This window comes from Excalfactoria chinensis, chromosome 14, assembly GCF_039878825.1.
Source record: "Excalfactoria chinensis isolate bCotChi1 chromosome 14, bCotChi1.hap2, whole genome shotgun sequence".
NCBI classification, from domain to species: domain Eukaryota; kingdom Metazoa; phylum Chordata; class Aves; order Galliformes; family Phasianidae; genus Excalfactoria; species Excalfactoria chinensis.
This window is the reverse complement of record NC_092838.1, coordinates 4,152,199-4,173,647: the sequence shown is the minus strand read 5'-3', so window position 1 is coordinate 4,173,647 and position 21,449 is coordinate 4,152,199. Positions and strand designations below refer to the sequence as shown.

Below are 21,449 nucleotides of genomic sequence, written 5' to 3'. Positions count from 1 at the left end.
CCGAACACACGTGCTTCCGGGCGCGGCGCGGGGGCTGCTGGGATCAGGTCACCATGGCGGCCCGTGTCCTCTCGGCCTGTGTCCGCCGCCTGCTGCCCCGCTCCGTCCCCGCCGCCGTCCCGCTGCCCCGCGCCGCTCTCGGCACGCTCCGCCCCGGCCGCCCGCGGGCCCCGCAGCCCGTATCGCTCCCCACAGCGCCGCCGGTAGCGTGGGCCGGCCCCGCGCCGTGCCGCCGCTACTCGGAGCTGCCGCCGCTGACGCTGGCCGACATCAAGGAGCGCGTCCTCTACGTCCTGAAGCTGTACGACAAGATCGACCCCGAGAAGGCGAGCGGGGCCGGGCCGGGGGGGGGCGGGGCCGGGAGCGGGAGCGGGCGCTGACAGCCTTGATGCCCCCACAGCTGACGGCGGAGGCGCATTTCATGAAGGACCTGGGGCTGGACAGCCTGGACCAAGTGGAGATCATCATGGCCATGGAGGACGAGTTCGGTAACGCACGGAGCGTTAGTTGTGTCCGCGCGGGGCAGACAGGGGAGCCGCTGTGCTCCGGGTTGTGCTTCTGAGCCGGTTCAATGCTCCACATCCCGGGTTGGCTCCGTTTGTTTTATGGCTGCTAACAGCAAACCGAACACGAGGGACTTTGGCTCTTGCTTGTCTGCGCTCACCCAGAACAACGCTCTTCTGTGTCCTGTGGGGGCCCTGATTAGGCACTGATGGCTTCAGTGGGGCTCTGCAGCCCCTGCTGCTCCTGCCTTGTCTCCTATCCAGAGTCACATCAGGCATAGCACAGCCTGAGACTCTTTGTAGGCATGAGATGCTGACTGACTGCAGTGGGGAAGCAGCCTCTGTGTGTTTATCTTCAGTTGCACCGCAGGCATCACCCGAGCCAGCAGTAATTGCTTCCTTCAGCCTTGCTCCCATTCCCGTTGTTTTGAGCTAAATCTGTGTGTGTTTTCTTCCAGGCTTTGAAATTCCTGATGGAGATGCAGAAAAATTAATGTGTCCACAAGAGATCGTAGATTACATTGCAGATAAGAAGGATGTTTATGAATAAAAGCAGCTCTCTAAAGCAGAGTAAGTATCAACGTGCCTCTGCTGGGGTCTCTGTGCCACTGCAGGCGGTGCAGGAATCCATCGGTGTGTTAGTGGATGGGGAACTGACTTTGAGTCCATCCTTCAGAGCAGAGCGTGCTGAGCAGCGCTCTCTAGGGGTGGGTGGCAGCACAGCTCTGAGCTGCTGCTGGCAGCTGCTTTCTCGACAGCCACAGCCTGGGAGGGCGGCAGGAAAGGAAACGATCAGGAAAGGGTTATTCCAGCGGCAGCCTGAGAGGCACTTGAGGGCTGCAGGGGAAATGAGCGGTGGCCTTAGGGCTGCGTGCGGCACGTTGAGGCAGATTCCTGTTTGCTGCTCTTGTGCACGCTTCTCACCTCCCCCCTCCCTCGATCTTCCATGGGATTGAGTTGTAGTGAAGGAGCTGTGCCTGTTTGCAGCTCTTTCTGAGCCACGAATGGATGGGAAAAGAAGGATGCAAGACTTGTGTCATTATGTGGCTTCCCCTGGTGTTCTTTGGTACTTACCACGTCTCTGTCAGACCAGCCTGTTTCGTTCCTTAATGCTGTAGATTTCAGCTGATGAATGACTGAACGTGTGGATGTTTTTCTTAACAGGAGATGTCTACCACTAGGATGGCCCTGATGTCAGTGGGTATAAGCGCACATGCTGCACTGCTGCTGCTTTCATCAGAAAGTTGTACTTGGATACTTGGACGTTGTATTTAAAGCTGTCTGAATATGTTGTCCTTTGGAAACAAGGGAAAAAAAAGGAATAAATATATAAGACCATGGTAGTGTCGATGCCTTTTTTGTTTCACAGTTGCAGCCCAGCGGGGCTGGTTTTTAGGGTATGAGACACTGCTGGGGCTCGTTGTGCTGTGAGCTGCCAGCTTCAGCTGCACAGCCTGGAGGGCACCTTGTATGGCAGTACATGAAGAGCTCCAGTACCACATCAGTGTGTCGGTAAGTGCAGCTCATCCCAGCACGGGAGGTTTGCTTTCAGTCTCACTTGAGACATGGAAAAGAAAGAAAGAAAGAAGTTATGGACACTGTGCAGTTTTTTCTTCTCAGCCAAGAAATGCTTTTGTGTGTCAAAGAGGCACTGCTGGGCTGTGAGCCAAGAAGGGGCAGTTGATAACGTGTCTTCCTCTGGCAATCTGGGTGATGGGGTGGTGGAAAACAAGCCCTTGTCTGTTGCTGCTCCACATGGAGCCTTAATGTGGTTTGGGTGCTCAAAGCTTCCTCTGTAGAACCACATTTCACTTTGAAGATTGCCGTGTGCCCCCCAGCCCGAGGCTCTCCCACTGCTCCCCAGTGCCTGTTTTGCTTTCATTGAGTAAAAGGCTCTGGCCATTAGAAACAGCTCTTTCCTCTTGAAGTGTGAAATAATCTCTGAACGGGCCGTGCAATGGAAACGGGAGGAAGCACTCGTGGCGGCTCTCATTGGGGTGGTACCCCGTGCGGTCACAGCTCTCGTGTTGGGGTCGGTGTGTGAGAGCCTTGGCCGGGTCCAGCTGCAGCTGCGTGCCGGGAGGGCGGCGACGGGACCCTCGGGACGGTGTTTCCCAGCCCCAGGGGGGAACTGAGCCGCGTCCGAGGGATGTGGCGGGCGGGGACGGGCAGCTCCCGGGGCAGATCGCGGCTTCGTGTCCCCGCTCGACGCCCTCGGGTGCCGCAGGGCCGGGTTCCGCCCGCAGCCGGGCCCGCCCCAGCCCCGCAGCTCCGCCGCTCCCCGCTGGGCCGGGCCGGGCCGGGGGCTGCGGCTCCGAGCGCCTCCGCCCCGCGGCAGCGGGAACGGGCGGGGGCTTCCTGCGCTCCGGAGCCGCCGCCGGCAGCAGCAGCAGCAGCAGCAGCAGCAGCATGGAGCGGGTCCCGCGGCTCGTCGCCGCCGCAGGTGAACGAAGGGAGCTCCCTACGGGGCCGAGACCCCGCAGCGCGGGAGGGCGGGAGGGGCTGCGGGGAGCTGCGGTGGCCGGGGGGTCGTCACCGCGCGGCATCGGCTTCCCTCGGCCGGGCCCGGAGCCCGCAGGGAGCTCAGCTCGGGGCAGGGGCGGCCCCGGGGCAACCACGTGCGGCGGGAGAGGGGACGAGACCCCCGCGGCGCCCGGCGCCCCCCGGCTCCATCTGCGCACGGACGGGCGGCGGCCGCGGCCCCGTTTTCCCCGGGGGATGCGCGTCCCCACCCCGCGCTGGGGCGGTGTCCTCGTGCGCGTCCCCGTGCCAGCACCGCGGGGCTCGGAGGGGCGCCGGGCCGAGCGGTTCCTTTCTCAGCGCGGAGCTGCGCTCCGTCCCGTCCGTGCGGCGTCCGCGGGGCCGCGCAGCTCCGGCAGCGACACTGCGGGGCAGCGGCTGCGTTCCGCGCACCGAGACAAAGGCGGCGGGTTCCAGCCGAGCGCAGAGCGATGCCCGCGCTTTTCCCTTGGCAGGAAATGAGTCCCGCTGCACAAACGGCCCCACGGCCGCCGCTGCCCCGCGGGAGCTGCGCTCACAAAGCGGAAAACGCTTCGCCCCGCGCTCAGCGCTGCGCTGCTCCGCCGGGGAGGGGCGGCCCCGCGGCTCCGAGCCCGCAACGTGCGGCTGTTTTCTGGCAGCTCCTCGGGCTCGTGCGGGTTTGAGGGCGGCGCCTTCGGGGGCTCGAGGTGGCGGTGCGGGACGGCCGTAAGCCGGGCGGTGCAGCGCTGTGCCCGGGGCTGAGCTCGGCGCTGACCGGGGGCGATGCGCGGAGTCCCCCGCCCGGCGCTGACTCCCGGCCCGTTCACTCCGCAGTGCTCGTGGGGTGCTGCGCTCGGCTCTGCCCCGCTCTCGGCAGTGGGATGGGCTCCACGCGGGGCACGGCCGTCCCCTGCGCCCACCCAGGGGAGCGCTGCAGGACAGGTACTGTGCCGCGGTGGGGCCGATGGGCCCTTTGCCCTCGGGGTGGCCCCGCGTGCCGGTGCCGTGCCGGAGGTGCCCGCCGGGCTCAGCATTCCCTGCCTCTACCCACAGATCCGCAGCACGGAGCGGGATGGCTGCAAACAGAGGCTGAGCTGTTCCCTTTCCCTGGGACCCCACCCGGGACTGCTGAGCCCCCCGGCACCAGCAGCAGCCCTGGGGAGGCCGGGACGGGCCCTGCGGTGCGGGATGGAGTGAGCACCGAGGCGCAGCCTTCACTCTCTGCTGGTACCACTGATGCAGCTTCAGGCAGAGACAGAACGTCTCCCACACGTCTGGGGGAGAGCCCTGCCTGGGGGCTCACAGCAGTCACCGTGGAGCTGAGCACAGCTCCAGCCATCGGCGCTGCCCCCCAGACTGAGCCCATAGGAAACGAGAAGGCAGAAAGTGCCCCAACCTCACAGAGGACTCCCTTGCATTCATTGTCCCATGTGACGGTGTCCAGCAGCACTGGGGGGCAGTGGGGAACCCCCAGCACTATGAGGACAGAGTTCACACAGAGCTGGGGGGGCTCAATCAGTCCCTTGTACCTGAAGCCACAGGGCAGGAGTGCCACCATCCCTCCCAGTGACGGCAGAGCAGGGACACCCCAGGGCCACACAACAGACAGCCCTGTGCCAGGGACAAGTGGGACGCTGCCTTTTGTGGGGGGGATGCAGAGTCTGCAGAGCCCCCCTGGGGAACTGGGAAGGATGCATCAAGTGCTGGCAGGGACAAGGCCAGCAGGAGAGTCCCACCCATTGCAGGGGACAACCATGGCCTGGCTGGGTCCTCATGCCACCTCCCACCCCTCTCTGCTGTCCTCAGGGGTTGGTGGCCGTGGAGGACTGATGTGGCATCCCAGGGGCCCTGGGGCCAGCACGGCCCTACTGCCCGTGGAGTCAAATCTGCCTCCTGACCCCAGCACCACAGCCACTGCCCCAGGGGTGATGTCCCTTGGCCTTGAGGGAGCCCCAGACCTGACCATGGAGGTGTCGGGGCTGCCCAACACTCAGGGTCCCCCTGGGCCCAACCATGACCCCATGAACCAAACCTGGCATATCCCAGCCTTGCCAAGGGAAGCCCCAACCTCACCAGGCCCACAGCCCTCCCTGGGGCTCAGCCCCACTGCAGACACCCCCCCAGCATCATCCCCAGGTGGTGAACATGCTGTGAGCCCTCAGGTCCCAGGAAGAACCCCGGTGTGGGCAGGTGATGCTGAACCTCGGGCAGTGACTGCACCACCGAGCACAGCCCTTCCCGTGGCCTCCAGCTCCCCACTGCAGCCAGCCCTGACCCAGCCCTCATCGTCTCCACCGCTGCTCAGCTTTGCCATTAGCTCTACCACCAGCATCACCACCACCACCAGCATCACCACCGCTGTTGCCAGCACAGCCACCAGCACAGATACTGCCACCAGCCCCACATTGCTCAGGGATGAGAGGACAGCCCCGCCGGAGCCCAGCACTGCTGCATGTCAGGGGGCCGTGGAGGAGCTGACGCGGGGGCCCCCTGTGTTGGAAGGGTCCCCCCATCAGCCCACAGACCCCCCTGGAGGTGCGGAGTCGCCCCAGCCACAAAGCAGCCCCACAGAGCGGCCCCAGGCCGGCCCCACATGTGTGACACCAAACGCAGCGGCAGCAGGCAGGGCCACCCCGGTGTTCATCACGGAGGATCGGCCGCCGCTGCTGCGAGGTGGGCCGCGGGGTGACCCTCCCGGGAGCCGCCGGTACGGGGGGGGGTGGAGGCGATGCTGAGCAACTCCCGTCCCCGCAGCGTCCCTCCTGCGCGTGCCCTGCGAGCTGGCTCTGGACATGACCTTCCTGCCCGCCCTGCGCGACCCGACGTCCCGGGAGCGCCACGTGCTGCTGAGCGGCTTCAACCGGACGGTGAGCGTGGGGCCGCCCCGCGGGGAGGAGGATGGCTCGGGGGCGGTCCCGCATGGCTCCCGTGGCTCCCACGCAGGTGGCGCCCCGGCTGGCGGCGGTGCCCGGCTTCGTGCGCCTCGAGGTGACGGCCGTCAGGTAGGGACGGCCCCGCAGCGCCCGGCGTTCCCGCGGCGGTGCGGGGTGTTGCGGGGCGCAGCCGCAGTGCCGTGTCCCGCAGGGAGGGCGGACCCCGTCGGGTGGTGCTGCGCTACGACGCGCTGTTCGCGGCCGAGCTCGTGCGGGCGGCGGCGCTGGGAGCGCTCCTCGACGCGGCGCTGCGCTCCGGCGGAGCGGCGGCGGTGGGCACAGCCCGCATCCTGCGGCACGCGGCCCGCGGTGAGTGCGGGCGGGAGGCGCGGGGCCCGGCGGCCCTCGGGGGGTGCGGAGCGGCACGGCCCCCTCCGCCGTCCTCTCTCCCGTTCTCCCCGCAGCGCCGGACCCCTGCGAGGCGCTGTTCTCCTGCCCCGACGGCTTCGCCTGCGTCGTGGGACCGGACGGGAACGCCACGTGCACGTCCCTCTGCCACCTCGACTACTGCCGCAACCACGGCGTGTGCGCGCACCCCCGAGGCCGCGGCCCGCTCTGCCGGTGGGTGCTTCCCCGCCCTCCGTCCCCGGCGCCCCGCGTGTCCTCCGCTCAGCGCCCCGCGTCCCCGCGCAGGTGTCCCGCGGGCAGCGACGTTTGGTTCGTGGGGCTGCGCTGCGAGCGGCGAGTGACGCTGTCGGGGCTGCTGGGCGCTGCCGTGGGCGCTCTGCTCGGCGTCGTCCTCCTGGGGATCGCCGTCGGGGCCGCCGTGGTCCGCAGGTTCCGGGCGCTGCTGCGGGAGGCGCGGGCCGAGCAGGGCCGCAGCAGGTGGGTGCGGGCGGGGTCGGGCGGGCGGCCCCCGGGGACGGACGGCGCCCCGGAGCTCCGCAGCGCTCATCGCCCGCAGCTACCGCCGCTTCTGCCGCCCGGACGAGGCCGCGGTCCCGCACTGGACGCGCTCGTGGCCGGGCTCGGGCAGTTCGCTGGACAACCCCGCCTTCAGCCGCTCGGAGGAGCTCCTGCACCTGCACCTCCCTGACGACGGCTGCTGCTGCCGCCGGGACCCGCTCAGCACCGCGCGGTGTCCGGAGCCGCCCGCCCGCGGGCACAGGTAGGTGCGGGGCTGCGGGCACGGGCAGGTGCGGGGCTGAGCTCAGCCCCACGCGGGCTCCGCATCACTGTCCCGAGGGCCCTGGGGTTGCTGTGCCAGGTTGATATTCTGACCCCCTTCCAGCTCTATTCGAATTCATTCCCATTGTGTTTTGCCACCAGCTTCCAGTACGGCTGGGACACGAGCTGCAGCAGCGTGAACGAGCCCATGGTCGACTCAGGCAAAGCCAGTGACATCTCGGTGTCCAGCTGGCCCGTGGAGCCCAACCCCTGGGCGCCCTTCTCCCTCCTGCAGCAGCTCTCCAGGCAGCAGCCGGTGAGCGTCAGGCCAAAGCTGGGGACATCACCCCATCCAAGGTGGGGGATACGGGTAGACCATCCCCCCCCTTCAACCCGCTTCTCTCCCCAGCATCCAGGCAGGCGGCCGCGCTCCTTCTGCGAGGGGATGGAGCTGTCCACACTGGAGCGGAGTTGGACGGCCTGAGCGCTACAGACTGAAGCAGGGCACCAAGCATCAGCTTTAAAACCAACCACATTTTATTTCCACGTAACAAGCTCAGTGAAAGAAGTCCAAACACTTTGACAATACAATCAACGCGGGTGTGATGTCAGTTCCACTCGATGCAGAGTCCTGAAAGATTATCAGGCAACGGTTTCACCGGGATCAGAGCAGACTTGGGAAGCCAGCTTGGGCTGGGACAGCGTCGTTCATAAGCGAGTAGGTACAGAGAAGTGTCCAATAACACACAATGCTGGCATCCAACAGAGTTAATGACTTACATCCGGCAGTTTGAAAGTAAAGGCTAACAGACTGTTGAAGTCACATCATACTATGTACATATATGGTCTGCCCTATAGCCATTTCAGAACAAGCTAAGCCACTGTGAAGTGAAATACAAAGTAAGCGCTGCTGCATCGTTTGTCACGATTAATGTAAATGAGGTATAAATTTAAACACCAGTACGTTTTAAGCATTAAAAGTTTATTTTCCAAAATGCTCTCCTTATTTGCAAGTGTCCTTTGAGCATCTGCTGGGCACAAATGGTGGGGGGGCATCTGAACGGGGCGGGGGGGGGCAGTGGAAGCTTATGGAGGGAGGGCAAACGGGGTTGATTCCAAAGGTGCTCAAATAGAAAAGGAAAAGCAAGCTGCAGGTTTCTGCACTTCAGATTCTCAGCTCCCAGCAGGCGCTGAGGGAGAGTTTTGCTAGGATAAAAACACGGATTTGTTCATTAAAAACAAACAAAGAAATCAGGATGCTAAAAGAAAACTGGACCTACGGGGGATACAGAGCTATAACGGTGTGAGATCTTCGTCGTATAGAAAACAGCCTACAAATAAAGTCACAAAAAATAGACAGTTATATGCTGAGCAGCCAAAAACATCATGATTTATTCATATCTGGAGAAACTTCATAATTCAAACACAACCAAACTGTACATTTTACAATCACATTCTATTTGTAAACAGTTAAAAGCCACTGACTTCTTTTGCATCTTGGGACACAAACAGTTAGAATCAAGGCAATGAAATGATGGCGATTTCTGCACTGTTAAAAGGTTCTGGTTCTTTTCTTTTTTACCCTTGTTTAGTCTGGGACGCAGCGACTAAACAAGCATCCAAAACACCTTGTGTGGCAAAGAGATGGAACTCGTTTCAACTTATTTGCAAGAGAACTTTTCGAACATTTAAAACTTGGTATAACAACAAACGATTCTGTAAGCCCAATCGCTTGGTTACAGTATGCATAGTTAACTCAGTTCGGCTTTAAGGTACGACAGTTCAACGTTAACACAGTCACAGGAGCAGAAAACAGCCACTCTGGATGGGATTACAAAAAGGATCGTAGAGCTACGGATCATTAGCAAACCACCAGCACTCACTAAGGGGAAAAGGACAGCATCAGAAAGCAGGACGTCCACAACTCCAGCTCGAAGCGTGTTGTTGTTGTTGTTGTTTTTTTTGGCAGAGAGAAAAGTCTTACAGAGCAATAAGGATCATCAGTGCGAGAAGTTGAGTTTTTTTGTCTTTTTTTTTTTTTTTGTCTTTTTTTTTTGTGTTTTTTTTTGTTTTTTTTTTCCTATAAGAAACTACAAGGAGTTTTTTTTTGACTGGGGAAACTGGTTTTTCCTGAGAGCCATGCTCTTTGATTTAGGAGACAGGACTAGAAAACAAAAGGACATGGCCAAACACTGTTGGTTATTCCCAGAGATAGAAAGCATCTTTTTTTTTTATTATTATTATTATTTATTTTTCATTCTCCATTTTTTTTTCTTTTTTTTCTTTTTTTTTTCTTTTTTTTTCTCTTTTTACAAATGTTTTATAAGGATGGAAGAGTAAACATTTCTTTTAGTTTTTCTTCTCCAAAACAAAAAACAAAAACCCCCCAAAATAAAAGAAAAACCAAAACAAAAAACAAAACCTCACAACGATTCTGTAAACAAGGTGGGTTCCCCAATAAGGGCAAAACCCCCAAAACAAAATTGAAAGCCTATTGAAAGTGCAGGACCCGCCCTGGCTTGCAGGCTGGGTTGCAAAGTCACAGCTGTGGCCACAGTTTATTTTTTCTTCTATGTTTTAAAACTGCAGAGCTAAATTCTTTAGTTTTATACATGAAAAAAACAAACCCCCTCCCCCCTCCCCCCCCCCAAACAAACAAACAAACAACTGGTGCAATACTTTCATTCGTAATCCTAAGTCAGCATCGTCACTTGATCTTGAAACGCCACGATACCACGATAAGGTAGGCATACATCAAGGCATAGTAGAGAGCGCACACTGTTTGTTAAGAACATCCTTGAGTAAACATTTACACGTGAACTGCTGCCTCCCCGGTATTGCCGATTGGACGGAGAGGGCATCATTCAGTGCAAAGGTAAAAGAAAAACAACCCAACAAAGCTCATATTCCAACATTACCAGCAAAACAGGAAAAAAAAAAAACAACAACAAAAAAAAGAGAAGGAATTCCAAGGATAAACGTGATGAATATACACAAACGAGCTCATTCCAAGCAGTTTTATATGGATAGCACTATCTGGAAGTGTAAATATATACTATTTTTTTTTTTTTCTTTTTCACATTATAATATTGGCCTGCATGATTCAAGTATTCAAACTGATATGTTTTGGGCTAAAACAAAGTGGAAAATGTGCAGAAAGTAACTGTTTCCACAGGTGACCCCCTTGGCTGTAGGTGAAAAGTCCAAATTAGTGCTGCTTCGTTACATTTTGAGGTCACAGTTTATTAGTTGAAAAAAGTAAAAGGTTACATGGACTCTCCACCTCCACCTAGGTGGTCAACAGAAAGGAAAGTGTTGATGGGGGATGGGCTGCTAATTCCCCTGGTGTCATTGCTGCTCGGGGTGCCCCACAGGCTCGTGGAATAGTTGGGGCTCCCCCAAAGTGAAGTGCCATGAAGGTCTCCACTGCTAGTTCCCGACAGCCCAGCACCATTCCAGTGATTTAGATCATTACGGTTTGAGAACGAATGGGAACCATCAATGGATCCGAGTCGGTTCTGGCTGGATCCAAGAGATTGCCAGCCAGGAGACGGAGTCAGAGACTGGCCTTGTGCAAAGAAGCGACTAATCTCCTCTTCACTGGCAAACTCAGCAAGAATAGTAGTGTTCCCTAAAACACACCTGCGGAAGGATGACAAGAGCACATTTTAAAGAGGTTCTCTTTGCCTTCACCTCTTTGTTAACCAAGCACTCCCAACACCCTGGCATTAGCCCGTCAGACGCTAAGCTGCCACTGTGAACCCTCACATCCCTGCACACAAAAAGTATTCCAACCCCAATAAAACATTTACAACCGCTTAAATTTTAGACTAAGGAAAGGAAAAACAAAACTTACATGTGCAGAGATTTTTGTGCCTTCACTACCTCTTCTTTTGAACTGTAACGGACCAAAGCATTACCATGTGGGAGGTTAAGGTGGAATGTTATTAGTGGACCGTGCTGCATGCACAGAGTACGCAGGGTTGAGCCATCGATCTAAGGGTGAAACAAAGGCAGAGGTGAGAACAGGCAGCACAAAGCTTGGACTGGAGCAGAGTCGTGCTGCTCCACCAGCCCGCACACAGCTGTGCAGCCCCAGCCTTACCTGAGGTGTAAGGTTTTTTAGAACAAGCCAATTTGTTATTCTCCCTGAGCTGCTCTCACCCCAGCTTGAACCTAAACGAGAAAAATAAAGCAGTAAGTGCCTTGTCACACTGAACACAAAGGCATTAGGAGAAGCGCACAAGAAGCTGCGTGGCAACTGACAGGAGCACTGATGAATAAGAAAAAACTGTTGTCAGATAATCATAACTGGAAAAAAAAGAAACCACACATTAAGAGTATTTATTTCCACTCACTGCAAGCTAAGAATAGTTGTGAAGCCTGGCTAAGGATTCCCCATACTACATACTATGATCTGTCTGGTTACTATATGAGCCACTCTAGAAGCAATGCTTATCAGGCAACTACTCAGCTGCAGGGATGTCAAACTCTGCAAGCCCTTGGTGAGACGTTTCATACACGAGCAGAAATAACACTACTGTCATTCACATTCCTGCTGCACACAATAGCTAAAAACAACAGTGCAGCCCTAAAACCAATTTTGCCTGCTGGATCTTTAGCAATGCAGTTTAGAAGATACGAACCTGTTTTTGCTTTTGGCAAGACAAATGGCACGAGGTACCAGCTGATGCTGATAAATTATGTAGCTTACTAACAAAAAACACAGTCATCCTTACCAGGGGTATATCTGGCATCAGAATTTCCCCATCCTCCACCCAAACGAAGGGAATTATCCCAAGTGGACAAAGGTGGTTTCTGGCCTGTTAGCCCTGGAGGTGGGCGGGACGGAGCAGTGATGCTTTTAGGTGGCAAAGGGACCTTCCACAGCTCATGAGCCAGAGAGGTGTTAGTGACTGATCCAGGAGACCACGTTGATTTGGAATCACTGTTTCTGGCTACTAGAAGACAAAAGACAACAAGAAATCAATACTATGCGGCACTTGCACCAGTCTACAAATAAAAGCTGTTAAAGGAGTGTAAAATAAAGATCTGAGTTACCAACTCAGATGAGACTCCACGACTAATTTTTACTGACAACGTAGTACTTCACTGAAGCACACAAAAGGCACAAAATGTCTGCTCAGAGCAATACAAGACGATGTTACCTGAAGTGCTTTGTGCTGTACTGCTGAGGGAAACATTGTAGTTGGAGGCACGAATGGATGACCAGGCACTAGTTGAAGGCAGCGTGGTGTTCAAAGATGAGGATGACCCTGTAATAAAAATACAGATTTGTCACAGGACAGCGTGTCAACATTGCAAAAACATTAACAGACTGAACACATCTGCAGAGTCAAACAAGAGATCTTCTCCACTCTTCTTAGCCCTCATTCGTAACCAAAGGCAAGTGGTGGCAAGCATGATTGACATCAGAAAGCACCCTACATTCACCACAAGCAAAGCTCATTCCATTACTGCAGTGGCTAGACTGCCTGCTTCCCAATACACTGCCTGTCTGTGCTCAGGAGGATTACATCAGAATGCACATCAGTTGTACTCACTCACTCTTAACTGCATTCTTGGAATATCTGCTGCATTGCATCAAGCAACAGTGTCTGATCCAAAGATGAGCTTTCAGCCATGAAATCCACAATACAACAGACACACAAGATGAGAAACTAGCAAACAGATTTTCAAACAAACCACTTGTCTGCAAACAGACAACTGCACAACTCACTGCCAAACACACACCCCGAACATACCACTGTTCCTGTCCCTGAGGTGGTCAACTTCCCGCACAGTATTAATTGAAAGATTGTTTATGACACTGCCAGGAGTGACGTAAGGGTCAGTTTCAGGGTCGATGTTTGGATAACCTTTCCATGGCTCACCAGGACGAAATTCTAGGAACAGAGATTCAGAAAAGAAGTTTTTGTGTTGTTTTTTTTCCCCCCCATTGATATATATATATATACATATATATATTTAAATCAGGAGGTAGAGATGTATTGCTAAGACAGCAAAGTATATAATTTAAAATCCACAACCTTTTCAGTACTTAATTTACTTATGTTAGTCTTCACTTTCTTAATTTCTAGTTTTTTGGTCCCATCTCACCAGGGTAAAATTTCCAAGCAAGGACATACATTTCTCTGTGCCATCAAACTACTGCTCTCCATTTCTATCAGGTAAAATAAAGCACATCCTTCATAGCTTACTGTATATTGCTTTTGTGACCCTCCACACGTAACAACCAAGGGATCTGGCAGAACGCTGACCACTAAGAACCATGCAAGCAGTAAGAGGTGGCACTGCATACCTGGTGGCCAGTTAACACTGCTAGAGCCATTAGGCGATTTGGCACGGGGCCAGCCATCCCCAATTGATCCAGGAGGACTGGCTGGTGAAGTACTGCTGTTCATAAAGTCATATGGAACAAACGGAGACTCTTCCAGCCTAAAACCACTTGAAATAGCACCTATGTTAAAAAAAAAATAAGGTCATATTTTCTACAGACAATTCTGGGTATAAATCACACACGTGTAAAATAAAAACAAGCCCGGGTAAAGCAGACATAAAATACATGCCAACATACTGCTCTCTTTTCGTGTTGAGTGACACAGGAAGTCATAGAAGTGCATATAATCTAAAATAGGTCTCTGAGGAGCTCAGCAGAAAACCTGAAGAATCCAATCCCATGCAATCATCTCTAAACCAGCATGTCTATAAATTTAACCAAAATATTAGTTCAACAGGTTAAAACCATGATGTAAGACTCCAGTTGGATAACAAATAGAGCAAATATACTCTCTGTGATGAGAATGCTCCTGAAGAAGCACCTACTAAGTCTGAAACTATTGGAAAGCTCTCAAGTTTTACTCATATTTCCATAAGGAAAAAAGTTAGCGGCAACGGAGCAAGAAAGAAAAGCAGCACTCACAGTTATGGGCAAATCCTATCAGAACTTTGAAGTTACACAGCAAAACAAAAGCTGTATTCTACAGTTTTGGAGGAATTTGTAACTGTCACCACTGATTTAGTGCAGTAGAGCTCAAAAGATCAAATTTGCAACACTGTTGAAAAAACATTAAAGCAACACCAACACTTCTGACTTGATGGGTAATAATGAGCTGAAGTTTAGAGCAAGCAAGTGCAGCAGCAGGATGCCCCCACTACGTGCTTCAGGCAGCAAACTATTTCACAGCATTAAAGCAGCTGACAAATCTAAAAATATCCAAACAATCTGAACAGTAACAGGAGACTGGAGACATTTTTAACTATCTTTAGACATAGAACCTTTGTGCTACAGAATCAAATTTTAACTGGATGAAATTTCAAGCAACTGCAACAGTTGAAAAATTACGTGGATCCCTGATCACCAGAATGAGATATCACAGAACCAGAGAACAGCTTAGGTTGGAAGGCACCATCTGGTTCCAAGCCCTCTGCCATGGGTAGGGCCACCACCCACCAGCTCAGCTAGCCAGGGCCCATCCAGCCTGGCCTCAAATGCCTCCAGAGATGGCACTGCAGTGGGGCAGGGGTTGGGGTGTAGCTGGAAAAATCTAAAGCCAGTTTTATAAGTGTATGAAGACTTCCAACTCAGATTAAGGTAAAGCTAGTAGCAACAGGCATGCTGAAAAGTCTTAAAAAGGAATCCTGCACAACGTTCCTACTAGTCTCATCATAAGATCAATTCCGTAAGTTAAAATTCTAAGAAAGCTGTGGGCTGCTGTACAAGACAAGCAGCAAGTTTAGCACAGACAATACTGACAGCTGCAGCAACAGTAGTATTACAAGTACAAGCATAAATAAAGCAAACCTGCATCTTACACACAGAACTTGAAATTCTGAGGTGGTAGTAGGTCAGATGCTATTTAAAGAAGTACTTAACATACCATGTTTGCTGGAGTTTTGCTCTAAAGATGTGTTCACAGAAATGCTGTCTACTGTAGTCCATTTCCTCAATCGAGATTGTGGTGGCTCTTTAATACTGCTCATATCCATGTTTACATTCAAGTTTGAGTTCATTCCTAGAAGATACACACAGCTTATGAAAGACCGACTGAATGCCTTTATTCTGTTAATTACCATTACTGTTCTAATCAACACTTATGAGCATATTACTACAGTTCTTTCATGCTTCCAAGTCTGTGTGAGAAACATTAGTTTAAGTAGCACTTGATGCAGTGCACTTACTACAGACAGAAGCTAAGCTAAGCAATGCAAAGCACTCTGAAGTTCTCAGCTGATGTCTTCATGCAGAAGTGTCAGTGGAAGAAGCCATTGTGGAAGAGAAACTAAAATGTAAACATCTAAAAAAGTGTGGCATTTTAGTCCCAGTGTAGCATTGGTGTAACAGCTGAACTCAAGGACTGTACCTTGAAGTACTACGCTCAACTCTAAGACAGACCTCTTTCCCAGCAGGAGAGTGTGACAGAACATCCCTATTCAGCAAAAGTTACATACTGGAACTTGCAGTTAGACCCTCAACCCCATTCTTATTCAGGCTTTAATATTCAGAATACTTAATTCTTAATTAAGTCAACTGGAGAGAAAGACCACACACACAACTCCCCCAGATCTCTGCTTCTGATGGGTCTGGTCAACTCTGACCAATTCAGTCATCCAGAACGTGCACGGGGCTTCCTGCTCTCATTGCTGCATCTCCTGATGCTGACAGTAGAACATGGAGAAAATAAAATAGCACAAGATTTTCCAGAACACAGTTTGGCAACTTCTGCTGCTTCTCCCATAGCTTTGAGTATCCTCCAAGTACACAAAAACTCCTCTTGGTTCTACTTTTCCACAGGGGGGTGAAGAAATTCCAGCAACTTATTTCTTCTCTAAAGCCATTTAACTGTGGATTGAGTGCGACTCCACCTGCTTCTCTGACTACACAGTACTACACCAAAGAGATCCCAAAGCATTAATATATACTGCAGGTTACTGAAATGTAGCAATGATTGAGGTGAGAAAGCAGCTGCTTAATGATATTAAATGGCATTTCAAATGAAGTAATTCCACATCTAGTGGAAACAACAAGAAACTAATACAGACAGGATGCAAATACTTGGTATGAAGTTTGTCAAGAAAGTTCAGTATTCCTTTTATTAGAACTAACAGTGCCTCTAATAGCAAAGCAAACTTCATGGCTCTGCCTTGCCCTCTGGATGAATGCAGTAGTTAATCTTGATGCCAATCAGCAGCAGCAACCATTAAGTAACAGCCTGGACTTAAGCAAAATTCCAATGTGCCACATGCACTGCAACAGCACAGCTTGCACTGGCTCCCTGGCTCTGTAACACCTCACCTACAAGCACAAGAATTTTAGCAGCAAGTCTCAACTAAACAAATGTTTTCTATGAAAGGCAATGAGAATGCAAGGAAATCAGCTCAGCAGAAAAGGCAGGATTGAAAGAACACAGAAGAAAAGCAAACTAAAAAGGAGAAACAAAAATAGAGGTAAAAACCAGGGGTAAATGGGATACAGTTGTATTAAGGTAGCATTTAAAAGGGACCTAAAATAAGGAGAAAATATACAAGCCTGGAATTTCTGAAGTAGAAATTGGACTGAAGCCTGGAAACGTAGGGAGAAAGAAACAGGAGATACTTGCATTTATAAGTGGTCAGACATTTTGTCTGGATTGAGACAACCATTCTTTAAACAACACAAAACTAAAAGCTTCCTCTTCTGGACAAAACAACTAGAATAGAAATTCATTTTTTTGTTTTACCCATACGATTCCAGATTAATCAAAAACTGCCTTTAAATTCAAAGATATGTGACCGCTTCAACAGGTTCTTTGTATACATTCTACTTTGCTAATGTTCTTTAGCTTCAGGATATGTGACTGCAAAAGGACTTTGTGCTATCTTTGGGATCCATAGGATAAGCAAGAAGTAAAAGGAAACAGACGTACTATCAAAATGTAAGATATTTTGCACTGAAATACTGTAATCATTTCTGGGAATAAGTGTACTTGTGGAAAAAGCTATTTGGTGAACAAAAGTAACTGGCTGACTCCCATTAACAATTACTACTACAGTTAAAATTGTACATGCTAACATGGTTACAACTACTATTGTTTTCAGAGGAAAACTGCAGGCAAGATCAAAAGAAGGGCTGTGTGCCCTTGGTTACATACATATTGACTGTATGAAGTTAGCACGAAAAAACTCACCTATAGGGAAGCTGCTGAATGAATTTATTGGTGATGGCCCTTTTTGTAGCTCAGGAGTAGCATGGGGTATGACATTCTCAAGGAAAGATTTCATGGAGGGTTGATGGAGTGACTGCTGTTGAGAGGGTGGAGTCTGCTGCTTCATTAACAGGTTTGGATCAAGCTGACGGGACTGTTGCATCATCTGTTGCTGCATACTAATAGATCGACCCTTCAAAAAAAAACAAAGCAGTTACAATATCAGTAGTCAAAAGCTCTTCTACACTTAAAGATAATAAAGTCAATCTTTGTTTCGTGCATGTTAGCACAGCAAAAACCTAGCGTTAAGCTAAGCATATTCCTTTAAAGCTTGTCAAAACCCAGTTCCTTCTTGCACATTTTTATATAGCTTATAACTAGAAACACAGCTCAAGATCAATGCCAGTTTTAAAAAGTTGTTTGAGAAGTTAATAATAAAAGTATTTACCTGCTGCTCCTGCTGTTGACGACCACCAGAAGGCATGCTTCTTTGATTCTGCACTTTTTGCTGCTGAGCCAACAACCGCTAGGAGACAGTGTTTTGGTGTTGTTTGTTTGTTTTAGAGAAACGTACAGCTGAGGTAAGTTTCTACTTGCATGTTCAAACAGAACACAGAGCATCTACCTTTTTTAGCTTACCTGTAACTGGGAGATCTGAGAAAGCTGGTTTAACTGGGACAGTTGATTCAACATGGCTACCTGTTGTGGGCCAAAAAGTGGGCTCAGGCCACCGTTGTTTGGTGCATACTTCAGTAATGATACCGGAACCTGCAGAACGGACCAGCACAATCAGTGACTGACTAGCACATGCAAGTTGCTATACTAGCCATGGGATATTACAATCTTACAGTCTCAGGTTGACAGTTGCCGATTTTATGATACACCAATCAGGACGAGTAACTTTCCAAACATTTACAGAATAGACATCAGCCACATCAGTAAACAGAAAATTCTTCTTTTGGTAGCTTATACGTAGAATGTTCCAAGTACTTAGTTACCTGAGGGGATAGTAATGGAGGAGGCACTTGAGCACGTGGATTAGGCTGAGATGAATTAAGAGGTTGTGCTGGAGGCTGCTGCATGCTCCTGGGCTGTGCTGCTATATTACCAACACCAAACACACTGGGATTGCCATTCTGGGGAAAAAGATGGATGGTTAGTGACAATAAACCTCTTCCGCTGCTTCTCCCATCCCTATACATTTACAGTATAACCAGAAAACATATTAATCACATTAGTAGCTAGGATGTTATAATAAAAAGTATTAAATACTTTCAAGTAACATGCCAAGGATATGCACACAGCCTTACCTGTCTAACAGAATTCAAGTTTTGCATACCCAGCCCTGCCAGGGAGCCAAGGGCTTGGTTAGGTAGTGCACTATTTGAAGGGGGAAGCTTCATGTTTTGATTGGACATAAACTGCATGTTTTGGGACTCGTCTGCTACAATGCCATCCTGATTGGACAGACAAACCGATGCGCAACAACCAGCCAGCAAGCAAGCAGTAGGGAGAAACCATTGCCAGGAACAGAAGGGAAGAGTCACACGAGAGTCCAGCATCAGCAGGAAATAGGCAGAAAACAAAAGAGATCAGGTTAGTTATCTGCACTGCAATAGGGCTACAGAAAGTGCTTAGTATTATATATCAGTAAGTTAAAAAGAACTAAACATATCTTATGGATCAACAAGAAAGCACTAAGTTTCTTCTCCACCAAATGCAGAAAGCTAAGGAGTGCACAGGCGATTACTTGGAATGCTGACTCAAAGAAGTTCTGAATGTCCACCAATAAGACAGCTACTAACCTTATCAAAATAAGGACTGCGATCCATGGAAGACTCTTTGGAAATCTGAGGACGAGAACCAGGGCCTTTTCCAACCACACGATTGTAATCTCCAACACCGAGGCCATGCTTATCAATCTCCATTCTCTTATCTTGCAATATCCCTAAGAGAAAGTGAGAGAGATGTGACTACAACATTGAAGGATCACATAGTTTTCCTACTGTAGGAATGGGTTTATGCTTATAAAATACAGAACTACTACTATCATATACTGTTGGTCATTCATTAAATGCAATTATCCTGTTTTTCATTTGCTAGAGGAATCATAATGGCAAACGAGCTCAAAGGCTGCTAAAAAGTGATTTTTGCATTCCAGTATAAATGTATCTGAAGTAACCGTTCAGTATTAATTTACTTCTTCGAACTGAAAATGTGTTTCTAAGAATGAACCACAAGGAGCAAGTGTGGTATTCAGAACATCTGTGCCTATTTAGGGAAGCTGTCCACAAAGCAGTCTGGATACTTGTATTAAGAAAACGAAAAACCAAAAACCCCACACCACATAAGCACACTTTCATGCCAGCTCTGTAGGTATAAGATTAGTTTGACTTCTGGATTAACAGTACTGCAGCAATCAGGTACACAGTGTTATATGCACAAGTCTTTTTTTTTTTTTTTTTAAATTTCCTGCCCTACAAGAGTATTATTTAAGGAAATATTATATATACATGCAAATACACACATAAATAATAAAAGAAATCACAATATATACTTACGTAAACTGATAATTTAAAGCTAAAAGATTGGAAAGCTGTAAAATCTAATTATGTTTTTTTCTTACCTCCAGACAAGTCCATCTTATTGCTCTGTATGGTTTCTTCTGGTGATTCTCTCTGAAGTAATAAAATGAATCAATTATTTAATTAGATCTTTTTAGAAGCTAAAACAAAGAGATTCATACATATTATATCAATTCAGACCTGCAGGAAAAAAAAAAAACAAAACAACAAAAACATCAAGATAATTGGGCTCTATCTTAAAGCATTTTGTCCCTTTGATATCTCCACTGAGAACAGGTGTATTTACCAGCATCCATATGTAACTAACTAGAGCAGCAGACTACTGGATGAATAACTGGGTAGTGTTTACAACAATGCCTTTCTTCGTAAATAAGTCTTTTTATACTGAGAATGTACAAAGGAAAAAGGGATCAGCGTCAGAGGAGACAAATAGAAGTAAAAAGGAAAATACTCCGAAAATGAGCTTCAGACAATCAGGCGTTTTCATCTTTGTGCATTGCTACTAACACTCTAAGAAGGCAATACTGACAGGAAAGGTGTAATACTTACTGAAAAACTGAGATTTGTGAATTGCTTAATGAATGGATTGATCCATGCTTCATCTTGCTTATTTCCACCTTTCATTATTCCCTTAAAAACAGAAAGGAATTCCCATGATACTCAGAAGATGTTTACCACCCACTGCTTAAATTAAACCGTAAAAGATTATGACGATGAAAGCCCTATGGTATTCCATTCAGCACAGCAATCCGTTCTTAGTTTTCAGGAATGACAACAGTGCAAAAAACCCTGCCACAACCTCCAGAGGAAACCATTTTACACAGTGAGAAGAAATAATTCTCAGGAGCCTCATAAATTTTTCTTTCTTTCCATTGCCAACTTGCACCTGTGTGCAGCCTTGACATCTCACAAGTCACAATTACCTTTGTGGGCATTTTCTTCATATAGGGTGGCCAGTTCAGAGATGTGTTAACTTCTTGTGAAGAACTGCTGTTCCACATTCCAATCTCTACATCCTCTTCTTCCTCCCAGCTGGTCTGACGACTGCCTGTCAATGGCATATCGTCTCCACACCAACTATCTTGCATAGATTTAGGCCCTGGTTGTGAAAACAAACCAAACCCAAACCCCAACATGTTAACACTTGAAAGCACAAAAATCTCCACTCAAATCAGCTACTAAGAACTGAAGCTATTAAGTAGTTTCTTTAATCATGCCAAGTGTCAGATCATTAATGGCATGGTAGTAAAGGAAAACACACACCAGTGAGCAGCTACTCCAGTACAAAAAAATCCATCAGTTTGCATTGGCTGCCCTTAACACAGATGGAAATGAGCTTTACGTTTACTTCAAATTAAGCCTCCAAAAAAGATAAGCATTTCACCTTCGGTATTGTTACTCAAAGACGGTGCAAAAAGCACTCACCGGGTTTATTTGGAGCCTGTTGACCAAGAGAAGCGTTTCCCCAGCCAGAGGTGCCTCCTGCATCGCTGATGGGTTCTCCCCAGCTAGTACCAGTATCCATGGGCTTACCCCACGCTGAAGTTCCATTATCTACAGTAGTGGCTGGAGTAGAAGGCTCTCCCCAACCTTTTTAAAGCAGTATGAGTTACTGGCATGTTTGTTTTTTTTTCA

General features: G+C 49.8%; 3 protein-coding genes across 14 annotated transcripts in view; 2 read left to right on the top strand and 1 right to left on the bottom strand.

The window, feature by feature from the left end:
• Nucleotides 1-10: 10 nt before the first annotated feature.
• Nucleotides 11-1,842, top strand: NDUFAB1 (NADH:ubiquinone oxidoreductase subunit AB1). Its single transcript, XM_072348965.1, has 4 exons — nucleotides 11-326; nucleotides 401-488; nucleotides 962-1,073; nucleotides 1,668-1,842. The coding sequence occupies exons 1-3, from the start codon at nucleotides 54-56 to the stop codon at nucleotides 1,051-1,053; spliced, it is 453 nt and encodes a 150-aa protein (XP_072205066.1). The 5' UTR covers nucleotides 11-53; the 3' UTR covers nucleotides 1,054-1,073; nucleotides 1,668-1,842.
• A 1,047-nt stretch (nucleotides 1,843-2,889) lies between these two features.
• Nucleotides 2,890-7,572, top strand: LOC140258929 (uncharacterized). Its single transcript, XM_072349706.1, has 11 exons — nucleotides 2,890-2,946; nucleotides 3,819-3,926; nucleotides 4,038-5,657; nucleotides 5,739-5,851; nucleotides 5,928-5,986; nucleotides 6,069-6,226; nucleotides 6,322-6,478; nucleotides 6,551-6,742; nucleotides 6,822-7,025; nucleotides 7,187-7,340; nucleotides 7,434-7,572. The coding sequence occupies exons 1-11, from the start codon at nucleotides 2,913-2,915 to the stop codon at nucleotides 7,506-7,508; spliced, it is 2,874 nt and encodes a 957-aa protein (XP_072205807.1). The 5' UTR covers nucleotides 2,890-2,912; the 3' UTR covers nucleotides 7,509-7,572.
• Nucleotides 7,539-21,449, bottom strand: part of TNRC6A (trinucleotide repeat containing adaptor 6A) — a 60,195-nt gene continuing 46,284 nt past the window's right edge. For 4 of the 12 annotated variants that reach the window (XM_072349703.1, XM_072349693.1, XM_072349699.1 and 1 more), the window contains 19 exons: nucleotides 21,240-21,404; nucleotides 20,738-20,913; nucleotides 20,364-20,444; nucleotides 19,856-19,907; nucleotides 19,035-19,177; nucleotides 18,540-18,686; nucleotides 18,228-18,365; nucleotides 17,869-17,997; nucleotides 17,678-17,755; nucleotides 17,212-17,422; nucleotides 16,575-16,607; nucleotides 14,926-15,060; nucleotides 13,347-13,505; nucleotides 12,790-12,930; nucleotides 12,193-12,300; nucleotides 11,764-11,985; nucleotides 11,130-11,200; nucleotides 10,881-11,020; nucleotides 7,539-10,666 (listed from right to left, as the gene is read on the bottom strand). In XM_072349703.1, coding sequence (XP_072205804.1) covers nucleotides 10,291-10,666; nucleotides 10,881-11,020; nucleotides 11,130-11,200; nucleotides 11,764-11,985; nucleotides 12,193-12,300; nucleotides 12,790-12,930; nucleotides 13,347-13,505; nucleotides 14,926-15,060; nucleotides 16,575-16,607; nucleotides 17,212-17,422; nucleotides 17,678-17,755; nucleotides 17,869-17,997; nucleotides 18,228-18,365; nucleotides 18,540-18,686; nucleotides 19,035-19,177; nucleotides 19,856-19,907; nucleotides 20,364-20,444; nucleotides 20,738-20,913; nucleotides 21,240-21,404 — 2,705 coding nt within the window. In that variant the 3' untranslated portion in view covers nucleotides 7,539-10,290. The remainder of the gene's footprint in view (nucleotides 10,667-10,880; nucleotides 11,021-11,129; nucleotides 11,201-11,763; nucleotides 11,986-12,192; nucleotides 12,301-12,789; nucleotides 12,931-13,346; nucleotides 13,506-14,925; nucleotides 15,061-16,574; nucleotides 16,608-17,211; nucleotides 17,423-17,677; nucleotides 17,756-17,868; nucleotides 17,998-18,227; nucleotides 18,366-18,539; nucleotides 18,687-19,034; nucleotides 19,178-19,855; nucleotides 19,908-20,363; nucleotides 20,445-20,737; nucleotides 20,914-21,239; nucleotides 21,405-21,449) is intronic. The other 8 variants (XM_072349698.1, XM_072349704.1, XM_072349705.1 and 5 more) reach the window with 6 other exon arrangements.